Source organism: Pongo abelii, chromosome 3, assembly GCF_028885655.2.
Source record: "Pongo abelii isolate AG06213 chromosome 3, NHGRI_mPonAbe1-v2.0_pri, whole genome shotgun sequence".
Lineage (NCBI taxonomy): Eukaryota > Metazoa > Chordata > Mammalia > Primates > Hominidae > Pongo > Pongo abelii.
This window is the reverse complement of record NC_071988.2, coordinates 116,559,997-116,573,544: the sequence shown is the minus strand read 5'-3', so window position 1 is coordinate 116,573,544 and position 13,548 is coordinate 116,559,997. Positions and strand designations below refer to the sequence as shown.

The window sequence follows — 13,548 nt, the reverse complement described above, 5'->3', positions numbered from 1 at the left end:
GTGTCAGGAATAATTCATATTCTCAAACATCATTCTTTGTCATAGGTAATTTTTGTTTAGCATTTCATTCAATTTCCTGACTATGCCTATGATGGTATTAAATGACTAATACCAATAAGAAGCAATCAAAATTGTACGAGTAAGGCCGGGCACAGGGGCTCACACCTGTAATCCAAGCACATTGGGAGGCCATGGCAGGTGGATCACTTGAGGTCAGGAGTTCAAGACCACTCTGGCCAACATGGTGAAACCCCATCTCTACTAAAAATACAAAAATTAGCTGGGCATAGTGGCATGTGCCTGTGATCCCAACTACTCGGGAGGCTAAGCAGGAGAATTGCTTTAACCTGGGAAGCAGAGATTACAGTGAGCGGAGATCACACCATTGCACTCCAGCCTGGGTGACAGAGCGAGACTTCACCTCAAAAAAAAAAAAAAAAGAAAAGAAAAGAAAAAGAAAAAAACCTGTAGGAGTAGAGAAAGATTAAGAGTTTACATCTGAAAATATGGTCCCTTCCTAATCAGTAGTTGATGTTTAAACTACTTTATGGTATTACAAACTACTATGGTATATAAACTACTTTATGGTATTATAGTTACACATAAGACATTGCAAAACAGGGTCTTGAATTCTTGAATTAAGGAATATAACCCCACTGATTAGCTTACTCTCTTTCTACTTGAACGATCCAGACAGATCATTTTTAACTTGCGAAAACAAAATCAATTCTCAATATAAACTATTGATATAAATAAACCCTGCAGTTAAGATTCCTACAACTTTTCTCAACATTTAAACAAAAATATGTTCCTTCAAATTCCTAAGAAACCCTAAGAAATTCTGGTATTACACTTGCATTTCCTGTTTCTGAAGAAAAAATATTTGAGAGTATTCCATTTCCAGCCTACCACTTACTCACAGAAGTGCCTTAGTCATTCCTCTTGTGAGGTCTCCCATTAGAAACTTATGATGTTCTTGGGCCCATGCCAAGAATAAAATTTCAATACATTTCGCAACGCGTCTAGACAGATGAGTTAACATGCAGATGTTAACAGAAAGACAGAGGAAAGCTAGGAAACCCTGAACATAGCTATGCAGACTTTTACTCACCCAAAATGTTTTCATGCCTCATCAACACTGTCTGATATATTTCTGTCTCTCTGAACCAGCTGGCTTCCTCTGTGGTGAAGAACACTTTCACAGCTACCTTTTCGCCACGCCACTTTCCCATCCAAACTTCCCCATAGCGACCTTTTCCAATCTGTTTCACCATCTGAATCTGCTTAGCTATAGTCCTCTGGACCTGTGAAATCCCAAAACACACAGTGTATTCACAGCACTACAGATTTGTTTAATCTTTTTTTCTCCAGAGAAGAAACGATTACTGCATGTAAAATATATTTAGCGAGTATTTTTCTCTATATAGACAACTTATTTGTATTTATTTATTAATTTATGTTACACTCTTTTAAACATATTTGAGATTGAGTGTGGATTCTGAATGTTCAAAATACTGCTTCCAAATTATGAAATATTTTATTTTACTATTATTATTTTCTCAGAGAAAAAACCTGAGTGGGTTCATAGTAATCGGCAGAGTAGAATACTTGCACTTCCCCGTTATAATGGGCTACTACATACTCTGAAGAGACTCGTCACCATACACCTAATCGTGTATAAATATAACAAAACAAAATTGTAATGCATTGTTAGGCACATACAGAAATAAAGGAAATCTATATGCAGGGAGGAAGAAGAAAGGGAGGGAGGGAGGGAGGAGGGAGGGAAGGAAGGAGTTGAGACCAGAGCAGGGAACGATAAACCAAGTTGCCGTCTGGGCAAAGAATAATATCAGAACTGGAATCCAGAGTTTAAACTCTGACTCCTTTAAAACCAGAGGAACTGAACCTAGGGCTTCAGCATTAAGCAGAGAGCACAGAATGGTACTAAATTTGCTATGGGTTGGTATCATGCCAAGGCTCCTCATTACAAATGCTCTCTTGAGGAAACCATTTGCAGAATACTTTTCATGCCGTGACTATGGTGGGATAATAGTACTTTGAAGGAACTCTTGCCACCATACAACTTGATCATGGGTATAACATAAGAAATAAACTGTAATGCACTCCTGGGCTCACAGGGAAATAAAGGAAATATCCAAGAATGGGGAGGAAAAAGGAGAACAAAAAAATGGAGGGAGAGAAGAAAGGGAGAGAATGAGAGAAGATTATAGAGAATGAATTCTTTAGAACAAGAAGAAACAGTCACTATAAATGAGTCAACAGAAACAACCCAAATAGATTTAACCTCTTCAGATTACATACTGGAATTCTGAGATATAGAATGCCAACTAACTCTAAATGAAATGAAGATGGAATAAAAAATAAGCAAGAAAAGATTACTGGAAATTACATTGTTGTAATGAGACAGTTAATTGTCACAATAAAAAATGCAAAAGAGGTAGACAAAACAGCATATTAGACCGAAAAGTTAATGAGAGAAAGTAACAAGTTGGAGATAATATTATTTACCAAGCTCTAAGAGAGCTCTGAACAATATTATAAAGAGTGAAGTAGAGACAAAGAGAATGAAAATATGAGTTAAGTGGCATTAAATTTAAATGTCTCTTTATATATGATCTTCATCACATCTGCACTTACAGTAAAATATTTGAAGAACTCTGATATCAATGGTTCCAAGACTGAAAGGGCTAAGCATCTATTACAATTTACATAATTTAGAGGACATAAAGAATCTAGCATATAACTCTTGTAACACCTAATCAGCAAACTCGAATGTATTCTTTGTAGAGATATACTTTACATCAATTAAAAACTTAAAGTTTTTCTTTTTGTACTTTTAAGAGCCATGCAATTACATTGGGCCACCCCAGATAATCCAGAATGATCTCATCTTATTGTCAGCAACCTTTGCTCATCTTTGTCATAGAACATAAAATTCTAGGGATTAGGTCTGGGCACGGTAGCTCATGCCTGTAATCCCAGCACTCTGGGAGGCTGTGGAGGGAGGATCCCTTGAGTCCAGGAGTTCAAGACCAGCCTGGGCAACATGGCAAAAACTCATCTCTACAAATAATATGAAAATTAGCCAGGTGTGGTAGCACATACCTGTAGTGACAAGCTACTTGGGAGGCTGAGGTGGGAGGATCGCTTGAGCCTGGGAGGTCAAGGCTGTAATGAGCCAAGATCATACCACAACACTCCAGCCTAAGTGACAGAGTGAGACCTTGTCTTAAAAAAAAAAAAATCCTGCGGATTAGGGCATGAACATTTTGGGGGGACATTATATATTATATATTATTTATAATGAAGATTATAAATTTCGTAATTTATGAAAAAAGAACTGCTGATGTACCATGAAGCCACTGAAGCTTGATGGAAATAAGCAAGCAAGTTTATGTGTAATGCAGCCGTCCTCCCTTTAGAAGCCCTGTGTGCCATGAGACATCATGTTGAGTCCACTGTACTCCATTCCCAAACAAGGAAACAGGAGCAACATGGGCACCAGTTGGGAGCCAAATTCATACACAGGGAAATCACTCATTTGAGAGGAAACTTCCCACATTTATTAAAGAAAAATATTTAATTTACAGATCTTACAAAGCATTGCTCATGTAAGTCTATGGAGAATTTCCTAACATAAGCAGTTTTGCATCTGCTTTTTTTTCTAATGATAATACATTTTATAATTTAATTATAAGTTTTGACAGAATTGGCAATACTTGATAGAATAGGAACAACTTATCCCAAAGATAGAAAGTAAGCTATTATAACATGTAAGGACCTAAAAATATAACTTCAAAATTTTTTAACTGATTTATTTTAGTTTTTATTTGATTTAGCAAATGTTTCTGGTCCTTCTATACCTAAACTTTAATTCTATATTACATTCTTAGATACCAACTTTTAAGATTGATTGTATAAATAAAATGCCTGTAAGATACAATGACTATAACTGTACTTTCAAAAAGATCACTACATTTCATGTACTCTGAGAACAACTGAATGTATAAGGAATTATAAAGAATTATCACTATTCCAGGACTGTGAGAAGACACACACACAGAACACACACATACACACACACACACACACACACACAGTCTTAATTCTTAATTCTTATAACAGCCCTATGATATTATTTCCTTTTAAAGAAGGAAAACATTGACATTTTATGAAAAAGAAAAGATGCAAAATTAAAGGTCACATATAAAGTCATTTGGTAAACACAAGGTCCAAGTATGTGGTTATATATAAGGCACTAATTTGCCCATTATGTTATTAAAATTAATAACAAATCAATGTTAAGATGAGGTATTCACTCACATACCAATATATGGAGAGAGAACTGTATACCTCTGCATTGTTCATCTTAATAACCAAATCTTAAAACCAGAAAATAAATCTGTAATAGAGACTTTTTCTTTATTTGAACTGAGTTTTATAGAACCCTCCTTCCCATCCTACCCCCATCAAATGCACTTTCTTGTTTTATTTAACCAACATTTAGTTCACATCTCACTAACGTTAAGAGCACAGATCATCTGGGTTTGAATCCTGGCTTCTCCACGTACTAGCTAGTTGACCTATCTGGGCCTGTATCCCCTGATGTGTAGTACAGGGTTATACTGATATTTCTGGTACTACCTTATAGGGTTGCTATGAGGACTAAATGAGAATTTGATTTAGTTTTAAAGGCCAATGTCTGGCCAGGATTGGAACCCAGACAATTTGGCTTGAGAATATATGCTTTTAATCATTATATGATGTGAGCCAAATATTATTTTTTGGTATCTAGATTATAGAAACAAGATAGTATTTTTATAGATATTAAAAGTAGGAGCTGAAAGCTTTTTAAAAACAAATTATTGAACAGCGCCTTTAATAAATCAGCCACTCTACTGGGGATAGAAAGTGAACAAAATGTAACCTCTACCCCAAAGAGGACAGACTCCACCAAAAGACACAAGAACATTACCACTAATTATAACATTATTTTAAATGGCCATTATTAGTGCTAAAAATAAAATGTTATCACAGAAGATAAATAGACTGGATTAGTCTGGGGTAACTGAGAAGTTGTCACAGAGCTAAAACATGAGGTAGGCCTTGAGCCATGAGTTGGAGTGATGTCCAGTAAAGAGATTACACTTGCAATGACATGGATATATGTTGTATTTGAGAAACAATTACTCAAAGGTGATGCTAGAGCCCAGGCAGCATACTGGGAAGAGGTGGGAGAAGACGTCAGGAAGGCAGGTTGAGTTTATGTGCCACACATACCAAGCTGGGAAAGAAGACCTGCAAGCAGTACTGGGTATTAGGATATTTTACCCAGGACATAACAGTGCAAGATCAATGGTTTTGGAGAGAGAACTCCACAGTAATGGGAAAGATGAGTTTGAAGGCAAGAAACACTGGAAGAACTCAGTTTCAATTCCAAGAGCATCTAATTCATTAATACCAAAAGGGGTTTTACTATTTGTACATCTCTTTTAGAAAAAAAATAAGTGTAATACTATTGATTTTCAAATTGTATTTGCTCATATATTCTCTTCAAGGTTGGCAGTGCTGACCATCAGAAAATGAAGCTTCTCCTGAATGGAAAAGCCAGAACTTTACCCTGAAACATAAACACCACAGCTGAAAAGCAACCCTCTTTCTTTGTAGAAATACTGAGAAGCCAGTTGGTTGTAATACTTTAGCCTTCAAAAGCCAGGCCAAAGTGCGGTAATGCTATCCTTATGGAAAACACAGGGAAGATGGTCCCGTGTTTAATGTTTTCTAATCTGCTCTTTATCAGAATGTCTGAGGGTCTGGATTGTAACCATACACCTACATTAAAAAACAATCACCTTACTCTCAATATGTCAAAATGTTATCAGGAAGCCCTGCAGCTGAGATCAGATGTCCAACAGACTGCATAGAGCTTTCTCCTTGTCCAGTGCCCTATTTCAGTAAGTGAAACCCCATATTCATTGACAGTTCTTTCAGAAAACATTTCCTTTAAATTCAAGACGTGTTCTTCTCATACCAGCAGAGGGAGGCCTGATCCACTTCCTGAGCTCTGAGACTGCTCAATTAAGTCTCTCAGGGATTCTCCAGGAGGAATGTAAGTTTCATCCTGTTCTAACCCAATGCTGTATCGAGGTCTGGTTTCTTGTCTTTTATACCTAAAGATGGATAGATGAAGATAATTTCAGATAATGAAATGCAATGATGGAGTAAAATATTGCAACTAAAATGGTAATCACAGCAGTTTTATTTTAGCACCTAAATATAATACATTAAATGCTTCATATTTTTTACTCTTAGTTATGGTTTCCCAAGTAAAACTCATTACTGTTTGGCTAACCTATTTTTTAAAATAAACTAAATAAACTACGTATTTTTACTCAGTCTCAAGCATCTACAATTTTTCTTCTTTTATTTATTTCAAATTGCATATATCCAAGCAGACTACATTCTATTAGTGTTTCTAAATAGCTCCAATATTATTCCTTAAAATCTTTTCTAAGGTCCCTAATTAATTAAAGATGTAAATTTTTGGTGTACAAAAATCATTATAGCTAACTCTCTTATATAAGGTCATATCTAAAGAAATAAAATAAATTTAATCTTTAAAAACTTTTTGTCAATAATTAAGTTTTCATTTAGAAATGAATTTATTTGAATCAATTAATCTGACCATTTGCAGAGTATCTCAAATGAGTAATAATCAAAAGGTAAATGACATAAATAGCAAGGTCCTTAATATTTCACAATCTAGAAAATAAGTTCATAGGCCATTAAAAATAATTAGGAATTACCGAATTTAACTTTAATATAATAAAGGACCTTATTTTAATGATTAATCTATAAATTATGTTTAAAATCTTTTAATAATCAGAAATGTTATAGCTTAGAAAATAAGGAATTTGAGCAACTCTTAAGTTCAACATGGCCATTTCTCTGCTTGGAATCAAACCTAAGTAACAACCAGTCTCTGAATTCTCTAACTACCCTAGTTTCCCTAGGGATGAAATATTTATCTGGGTAGTTTTGAAGTCTGAAGCAGAAATGAGATAGGTATCTATTTGTAACTTCATTAGGACAAATATTTATCAACAGTAACAGATATTTTCAGTTAAATATAAGATCTAATTAAGATAAAGCTGTGGTGAGAAACACTAACAGGCAAAAGCAGAATATTAATAAAAAGAAGATACTATAAATTAAAAATTTTGCGTCTGCATGTTAGAAACTTACCGGAAGTAACAAAATAAAATGATAAGGACCAAGAGCAAACTACAGACAGTCACAGATATAAGTAAAGCCTTGTGGTGTATAGGTCCATCAACAAAATCTGAAATTAAAAAGAAAAAGAGCCATAATCTAGAGAATATTTTTACTTAAAAATAAGAAAGCAACTCTTTCCTAAAGGTACTTGCTAAGTATCACGCACAAAATGTGAAAGATCCTTTTCACATACCAATTAATTTTTAAAATCCCATATATACTCAAAATTAAATAAGTTTGACTAGTGTGAATCATCCTTCATCTAGGCACTTAATAAAGAACACACATTTCTTCCTGTCTGGAAGGAACAGGCTCGACACAGGATAAAACTACAGAAAGAACACCAACAAAGGTAAGTGGGTCTGCACCCACAATAGAAACAGGTAGTTCATCTTTATTACAGATGCAGCTCATGGGTTCATAGGCTCTTCTCATGTGGTCTCTGGAGTACTCTATACCATGAATTTGAATAAAAAAGCATCTGTATAATTCATGGGACATAAAACATAACTTGTTGTATATAAAGTCATCTTACAGTGGATAAAAAGGAAGTGGACCCCTCAAATGTTGCCAAATAGAGAATATATGGTTGTGCGTTGTTTTAAACAAAGATGTGTTCAAAATCCATACTTTTTCTTAAACTGAATCATATTTTAAAAGAATGTATATGTTCCAGCCAAAGAATGTATGATACTTTTATACAACAAATTATTAAACATTACTCATTTTAACTCTAGTTCTTGACAAATCAGATTCCTCAAATTTTATATAAATAAGAATGACTTAGCTTTATACAATGTATATTCACTGACTTTAACCCCAAAGATTTCCATTCAAAGTACTTTATTTTTAATAATCATCCCAGGTAAATTTTATATGGGTGATTTCTGGGACATATTTTGAGGAAAGTGACTTAAAACCAGGTGCACTTATATAGTAATACCATTAGTACCATTCTTATTAAAGGCACCATTTACCTTTGAGAGAGTGATTACTGTTGTTTAATTTTAAAAGGTAGTATTGTAATTTATGACTTTGGACGCTATGGACAAGACGTTTTCCAACTGTACTATATACCTTTAACTATATGGACACCTAAATATTTTGGCTGGGAACGTTCTTCCACCCAGTGTAACTTTTTTTATTCAGAAGTATTATATGTTACATGAAGAAAAACTGAAAAGTATCAACTAACCAAAATAAAATAAAATCACTACCTCTTCAATGCTCAGGAAAAATTACTGCTAACAGTATCATTTCAATAAATATGTTCATGAGCAAAATATAATATATACTGATTTATAACTAGGTTGTTCTCATTTATAATACTGTGAATATTTTCCAGAACAACAAATATTTTTTTCTGCAACAGGATTTTTATATTGACACATAATTAAAATGTTTTAATACATACATAATGAATAGTGATCAGATAGCATATCCATTATCTCAAACACTTATCATTTCTTTGTGTTGGGAACATTCAGTGTCCTACCTATTTGAAATTATTTATTATTGCAACATGACTTTTCTTTTTTTTTTTTTTTTTTTTGATACAGGGTCTTCCTCTGTGGCCCAGGCTGGAGTGCAGTGGCACAATCTCAGCTCACTGCAACCTCTGCCTTCTGGGTTCAAGCGATTCTGTGCCTCAGCATCCTGAGTAGTTGAGATTACAGGTGCGAGCCACCATGCCCCACTCATGTTTGTATGCTTAGCAGAGATGGCTTTTTGCCATGTTGGCCAGGCTGGTCTCAAACTCCTGGCCTCAAGTGATCCTCAGCCTCCCAAAGTGCTGGGATTACAGGCGTGAACCACTGTGCCCAGCTACAACCTGACTTTTAAACACTAAATTGTATTATACATAAAATCATCCTAATTAGAAAGTGAACCTTCTGTCATACATTCAGGAGATTCTAAAGATTCTGCCATAAGGCTTCTTTGTTATAATATACACAATTCTGTAATAAACACTCTTACACATACATTTTTGCACATGCTAATGATTATTTCCTTAATAAGATTCCCAGAAGTAGGTTTGTTAGTTCAAAAGATATATATTTTAAGTCTTTTCATACATATTGTCAAATATTCTTTTTAAAAGGTAATAGTAATTTCTATTTTACCATCAATGTGAACAAAGATTTTAATTATTTTGAAATCATTTCACCCTTACAGAAAAAAACATAAGAAAAAAGAATTCCAATGTGCCCTTCACCTAGATTTCTCATTGTTACATTTCATCATTTTTAAAATAATTATCTTGCCTTCTCAATGCCTCTCTCTCTCTCTCAATACTTATGTATAATATGCATACATACATTTGCATTCAAATTTTTTATTTGTTTACTTATTTGTGCATCTGTATTATTTTTTGGATCATTTAAAGTTGTAGACGTAATGCCACTATCCACTTATAAATACTTCAGAGTGTACTTCCTAAGAACAAGGACACTATCTTACTAAACAATAATGTACTCAAAGGATTAATGCACAGCCCCATGATGTGCTTATTTCACACTGCATGCCCAGATCAAAACATCTAGGAAATTATCACGAACACATAAACTGAACATAAATCTTCCAATCCATGAGCATACGATGGCTTTTCCATTTGTGTTCTCTCTGATTTCTTTCAGCAGTGTTTTGTAGTTCTCCTTGTAGAGGTCTTTTACCTCCTTGGTTAGCTGTATTCCTATGTATTTCATATTCTTTGTGGCTATTGTAAATGGGAGTGTGTTCTTGATTTGACTCTCAGCCTGGCTGTTACTGGTGTATAGAAATGCTACTGACTGGCCGGGCACAGTGGCTCATGCCTGTAATCCCAGCACTTTGGGAAGCCAAGGTGGGCAGATCACCTGAGTTCAGGAGTTCAAGACCAGCCTGGCCAACATTGCAAAACCCCGTCTCTACAAAAATACAAAAATTAGCTGGGCATGATGGCACATGCCTGTAATCCCAGCTACTGAGGAGGCTGAGTCGGGAGAACTGCTTGAACCCGGGAGGTGGAGGTTGCAGTGAGCAGAAATTGTGCCACTGCACTCCAGCCTGGGTGACTGAGAGAGACTCCATCTTGAAAAGGAAGTAAGGAAGGGAGGGAGGAGAGGGAGGGGAGGGGAGGGAAGGGAGGAAGGGAGGGAGGGAGAGAGGGAGAGAGAGAGAGAAACAGAGAGACAGAGAAAGAGAGAGAGAGAGGCAGAGAGAGAGAGAAAGAGACAGAGAGAGAGAGAAAGAAAGAGAAAGAGAGAGAGAGGGAGGGAGGGAGGGAGGAAAGGCAGGCTACTGACTGATTTTTTTGTATATTCATTTTGTATCCTTAAACCTTGCTGAACTCGTTTATCAGTTCTAGTAGTCTTTTGATGGAGTCTTTGGGTTTTTCTAAGTATAGAACCATCAGTGAAGATACTTTAACTTCTTCTTTTCATAAGGATGCCTTTTATTTCTTTCTCTGGTCTGATTGCTCTGACTAGGACTTCCAGTGCTATGTTGAATAGGAGTGATGCTGTATACATTTCCAAAGGAATATGCCAAAAAGACACATGCATTTGTATGTTCATTGCCACACTATTCGCAATAGCAAAGACACAGAATCAACCTAGTTGCTCATCAATGGTGTGCTGGATAAACAAAATGTGGTACATATACACCATGGAATACTACGCAGCCATAAAAGAGAATAAAATGACATCCTTTGCAGCAACATGGATGGAGCTGGAGGCCATAGTCCTAAGTGAATTAATGAAGGAACAGAAAACTCAACACTGTATGTTCTCACTTATAAGTGGGAACTAAACACTGAGCACACATGGACATAAACATGGGAAGAACAGACACTGTGGATTAACGGGGGTGAGGGGAGATGGGTTGAAAAACTACCTACTGGGTACTATGCTCACTGCCTGGGTCCAATAAACCCACGTAACAGTCTTCACATGTACCCCTTGTAAGTAAAAATAAAATCTGAAATTTAAAAAAAGAAAAACATCTTCAAAACATTTCAGAAAAACTTTGGATTATCTATTACAAACTAAAATCCACTATGAATTTCTTATCCAAACTTCATGATGGTCAGTGTTATGATTTACTCATCAGTCTAAAATATATATGTTTAACAGCTATTTACGATTTGTAATAGTTGCAAAATATTAATGAAAGTAACCTGCATCTGAAAACACTAAATGAGAGGCCACTAAAGCAGTTATTATATGAATAAATTAAGATATGTTACCAATAATCTAGGAAAAGGGAGCTCAGGAACTTGACATATTATAGCACGTGTAAAAAGCCATTCAGGGCTCAACAGGAGCCATTCAAGGAGCCATTCAAGACAAACAGGAATGATATATATAATTTGAGCATTCATTGTCTAAACATGCTGCTTAGTAAATCTTGAAAATAATCTGTAAGCTCTTAATGTTATGCAGGCTAAAATTTAACACAATAAATTGTCTTAGTAAATTTTTTCCTCGATTCCTCCCTCTTAGATTATATAAAGAGTTAAAAATAAATTCAAGGTGTCACAATACCTCAACCAGTGAAATCACAACTTACAATATTTTTATACAGATAGAGGCATCCAAACACTGTAACACACAAATATGTTAAGACTGCGACTGGAAACTTAGCTTAAATGCATTTCCAATTTTAAAGATAACAAAAGATTTTGCAAAAAGATTTTAGGAGAATGCTAGATACTCAGCCAAAACTAGAACTATCCACATAATTACAATGTCAATATATTATCAGTATATGAACACATAATACTTTTCCATTACAATGATATAATTTTACTAAAACTCCAAGCTTCACTGCCTTTTACTTTCCATGTAAATGCAAGACACAGGATACACCCTGAGCTGCAAGAACACTGTGTATTACTTATCTTATTATATTTCTGATTTATGAGAGCAATGAGACCAGAAGGATCAAGGGATTCTTTCCTTACCATCAAGCACTTTATTTAAGGCTAGCTTTACCTTCCCATTTTCCTTTTATTTGCCCTATAACCCTATCCCCGGCAGCCTCCTTGTCTTCTCTCATGAATAGGTGATCCTTATCAATAAACCTTTTGTTTCTGCTGGTCACGCTGGTCATGTTTTAATCTGCCATTACCTGTGCTTGGAGCACTAACAATGTAAACATTCAAGCCACAGCCAGAGTCTCAGAAAGTGAACAGTTCCAGATACCTATCAGGAAAGAGCAGAGCCCACAGCTTTCAGCTCTCTACAGGACAGTAGATTTCTACCTGCGCTGTCACTCCAACTGCTCTGGAAAGTAGAACTGAGAACACCCGGGGGAAGTCTGGTTCACTCTGAGAGGCAAGTTAAGAATCACCAGTGGTTTCACAACAAAACTGCATTCTGTCACTACTGTCACCTCTCCGATAATTAGTTTGTAACTGCTTAAAATGCCAGGACTGTTTTTATAAGACTAGAAGATGGTTCACAATCGCAATAAGAAATAGAAGAAAAAAATCATATAGCTAGAAAGTAAAATATCTAGTACAATTTCAATAAAAACTGTACGTGTGTATGGTAGAGTCAAAAAAAAAAAAAAAGCAGCAGCTCTGTAGTATAGCTATGCAAAAACATCGGCGCTCTCAGACTACAATCTGCAGTGACATTTACTTGACCCCAAAACAGCTGGGCCAAAAAGGTAAGAATCTGCAGAGACTTTGGAACTAGACACTACTTGAGTAGACTCTGCAGAGACCTTGCCTAGGCACTGGCAAAGCAGTGGAATCTGGAAAGACCTTACCTAAGTACCACCTGAGATCCTCAGAGCTCAAAGCAGTGCATTCTAATGCTACTAAACTCCACCAAAGCCAGCCACCTTACACCATGCTCAGTAGAGTCCACCAGCCACTCCTGCATCCTCATCTCCACACTGCCCTGGACCAAGAACTTGTCTTCTCATTGTTCCTACCCTTCTTTTTTAAGCCTTTTTACTCTGTCCTTTGGAGTTTTATTCTACTATTTTTCTAAATTCCTACATCCTCCTCAGATAATGCTCCCTCACCTTCATACTCCTAACTGGACTGAAATCTGGCCCCATCTCTCTTTTCCTATTTATTTAAAAAGTTTTTTTTAGAAAGAGTGTCTCATTCTGTCACCCAGGCTGCAGTGCAGTGGCAGGACTGTAGCTCAATGTAACCTCGAACTTCCGGACTCACATGATCCTCCCACCTTAGCCTCCCTAGTAGCTGCAACTACAGATGTATACCACCACGCCCAGATCATTAAGCTTTTTTTT

The 13,548-nt window shown here is 35.9% G+C and overlaps 1 protein-coding gene across 6 annotated transcripts in view; it reads right to left on the bottom strand.

Annotated features, from left to right (window-relative positions):
* BMPR1B (bone morphogenetic protein receptor type 1B) overlaps window positions 1-13,548 on the bottom strand; it is a 391,772-nt gene that overhangs the window by 29,304 nt on the left and 348,920 nt on the right. For all 6 annotated transcript variants that reach the window (XR_010139750.1, XM_024246443.3, XM_054554197.2 and 3 more), the window contains 3 exons: window positions 7,270-7,366; window positions 6,056-6,194; window positions 1,112-1,304 (listed from right to left, as the gene is read on the bottom strand). Coding sequence is in view for 5 of the 6 variants with exons in the window: in XM_024246443.3 (XP_024102211.1) it covers window positions 1,112-1,304; window positions 6,056-6,194; window positions 7,270-7,366 (429 nt within the window). In the remaining variant the exon portion in view is untranslated. The remainder of the gene's footprint in view (window positions 1-1,111; window positions 1,305-6,055; window positions 6,195-7,269; window positions 7,367-13,548) is intronic.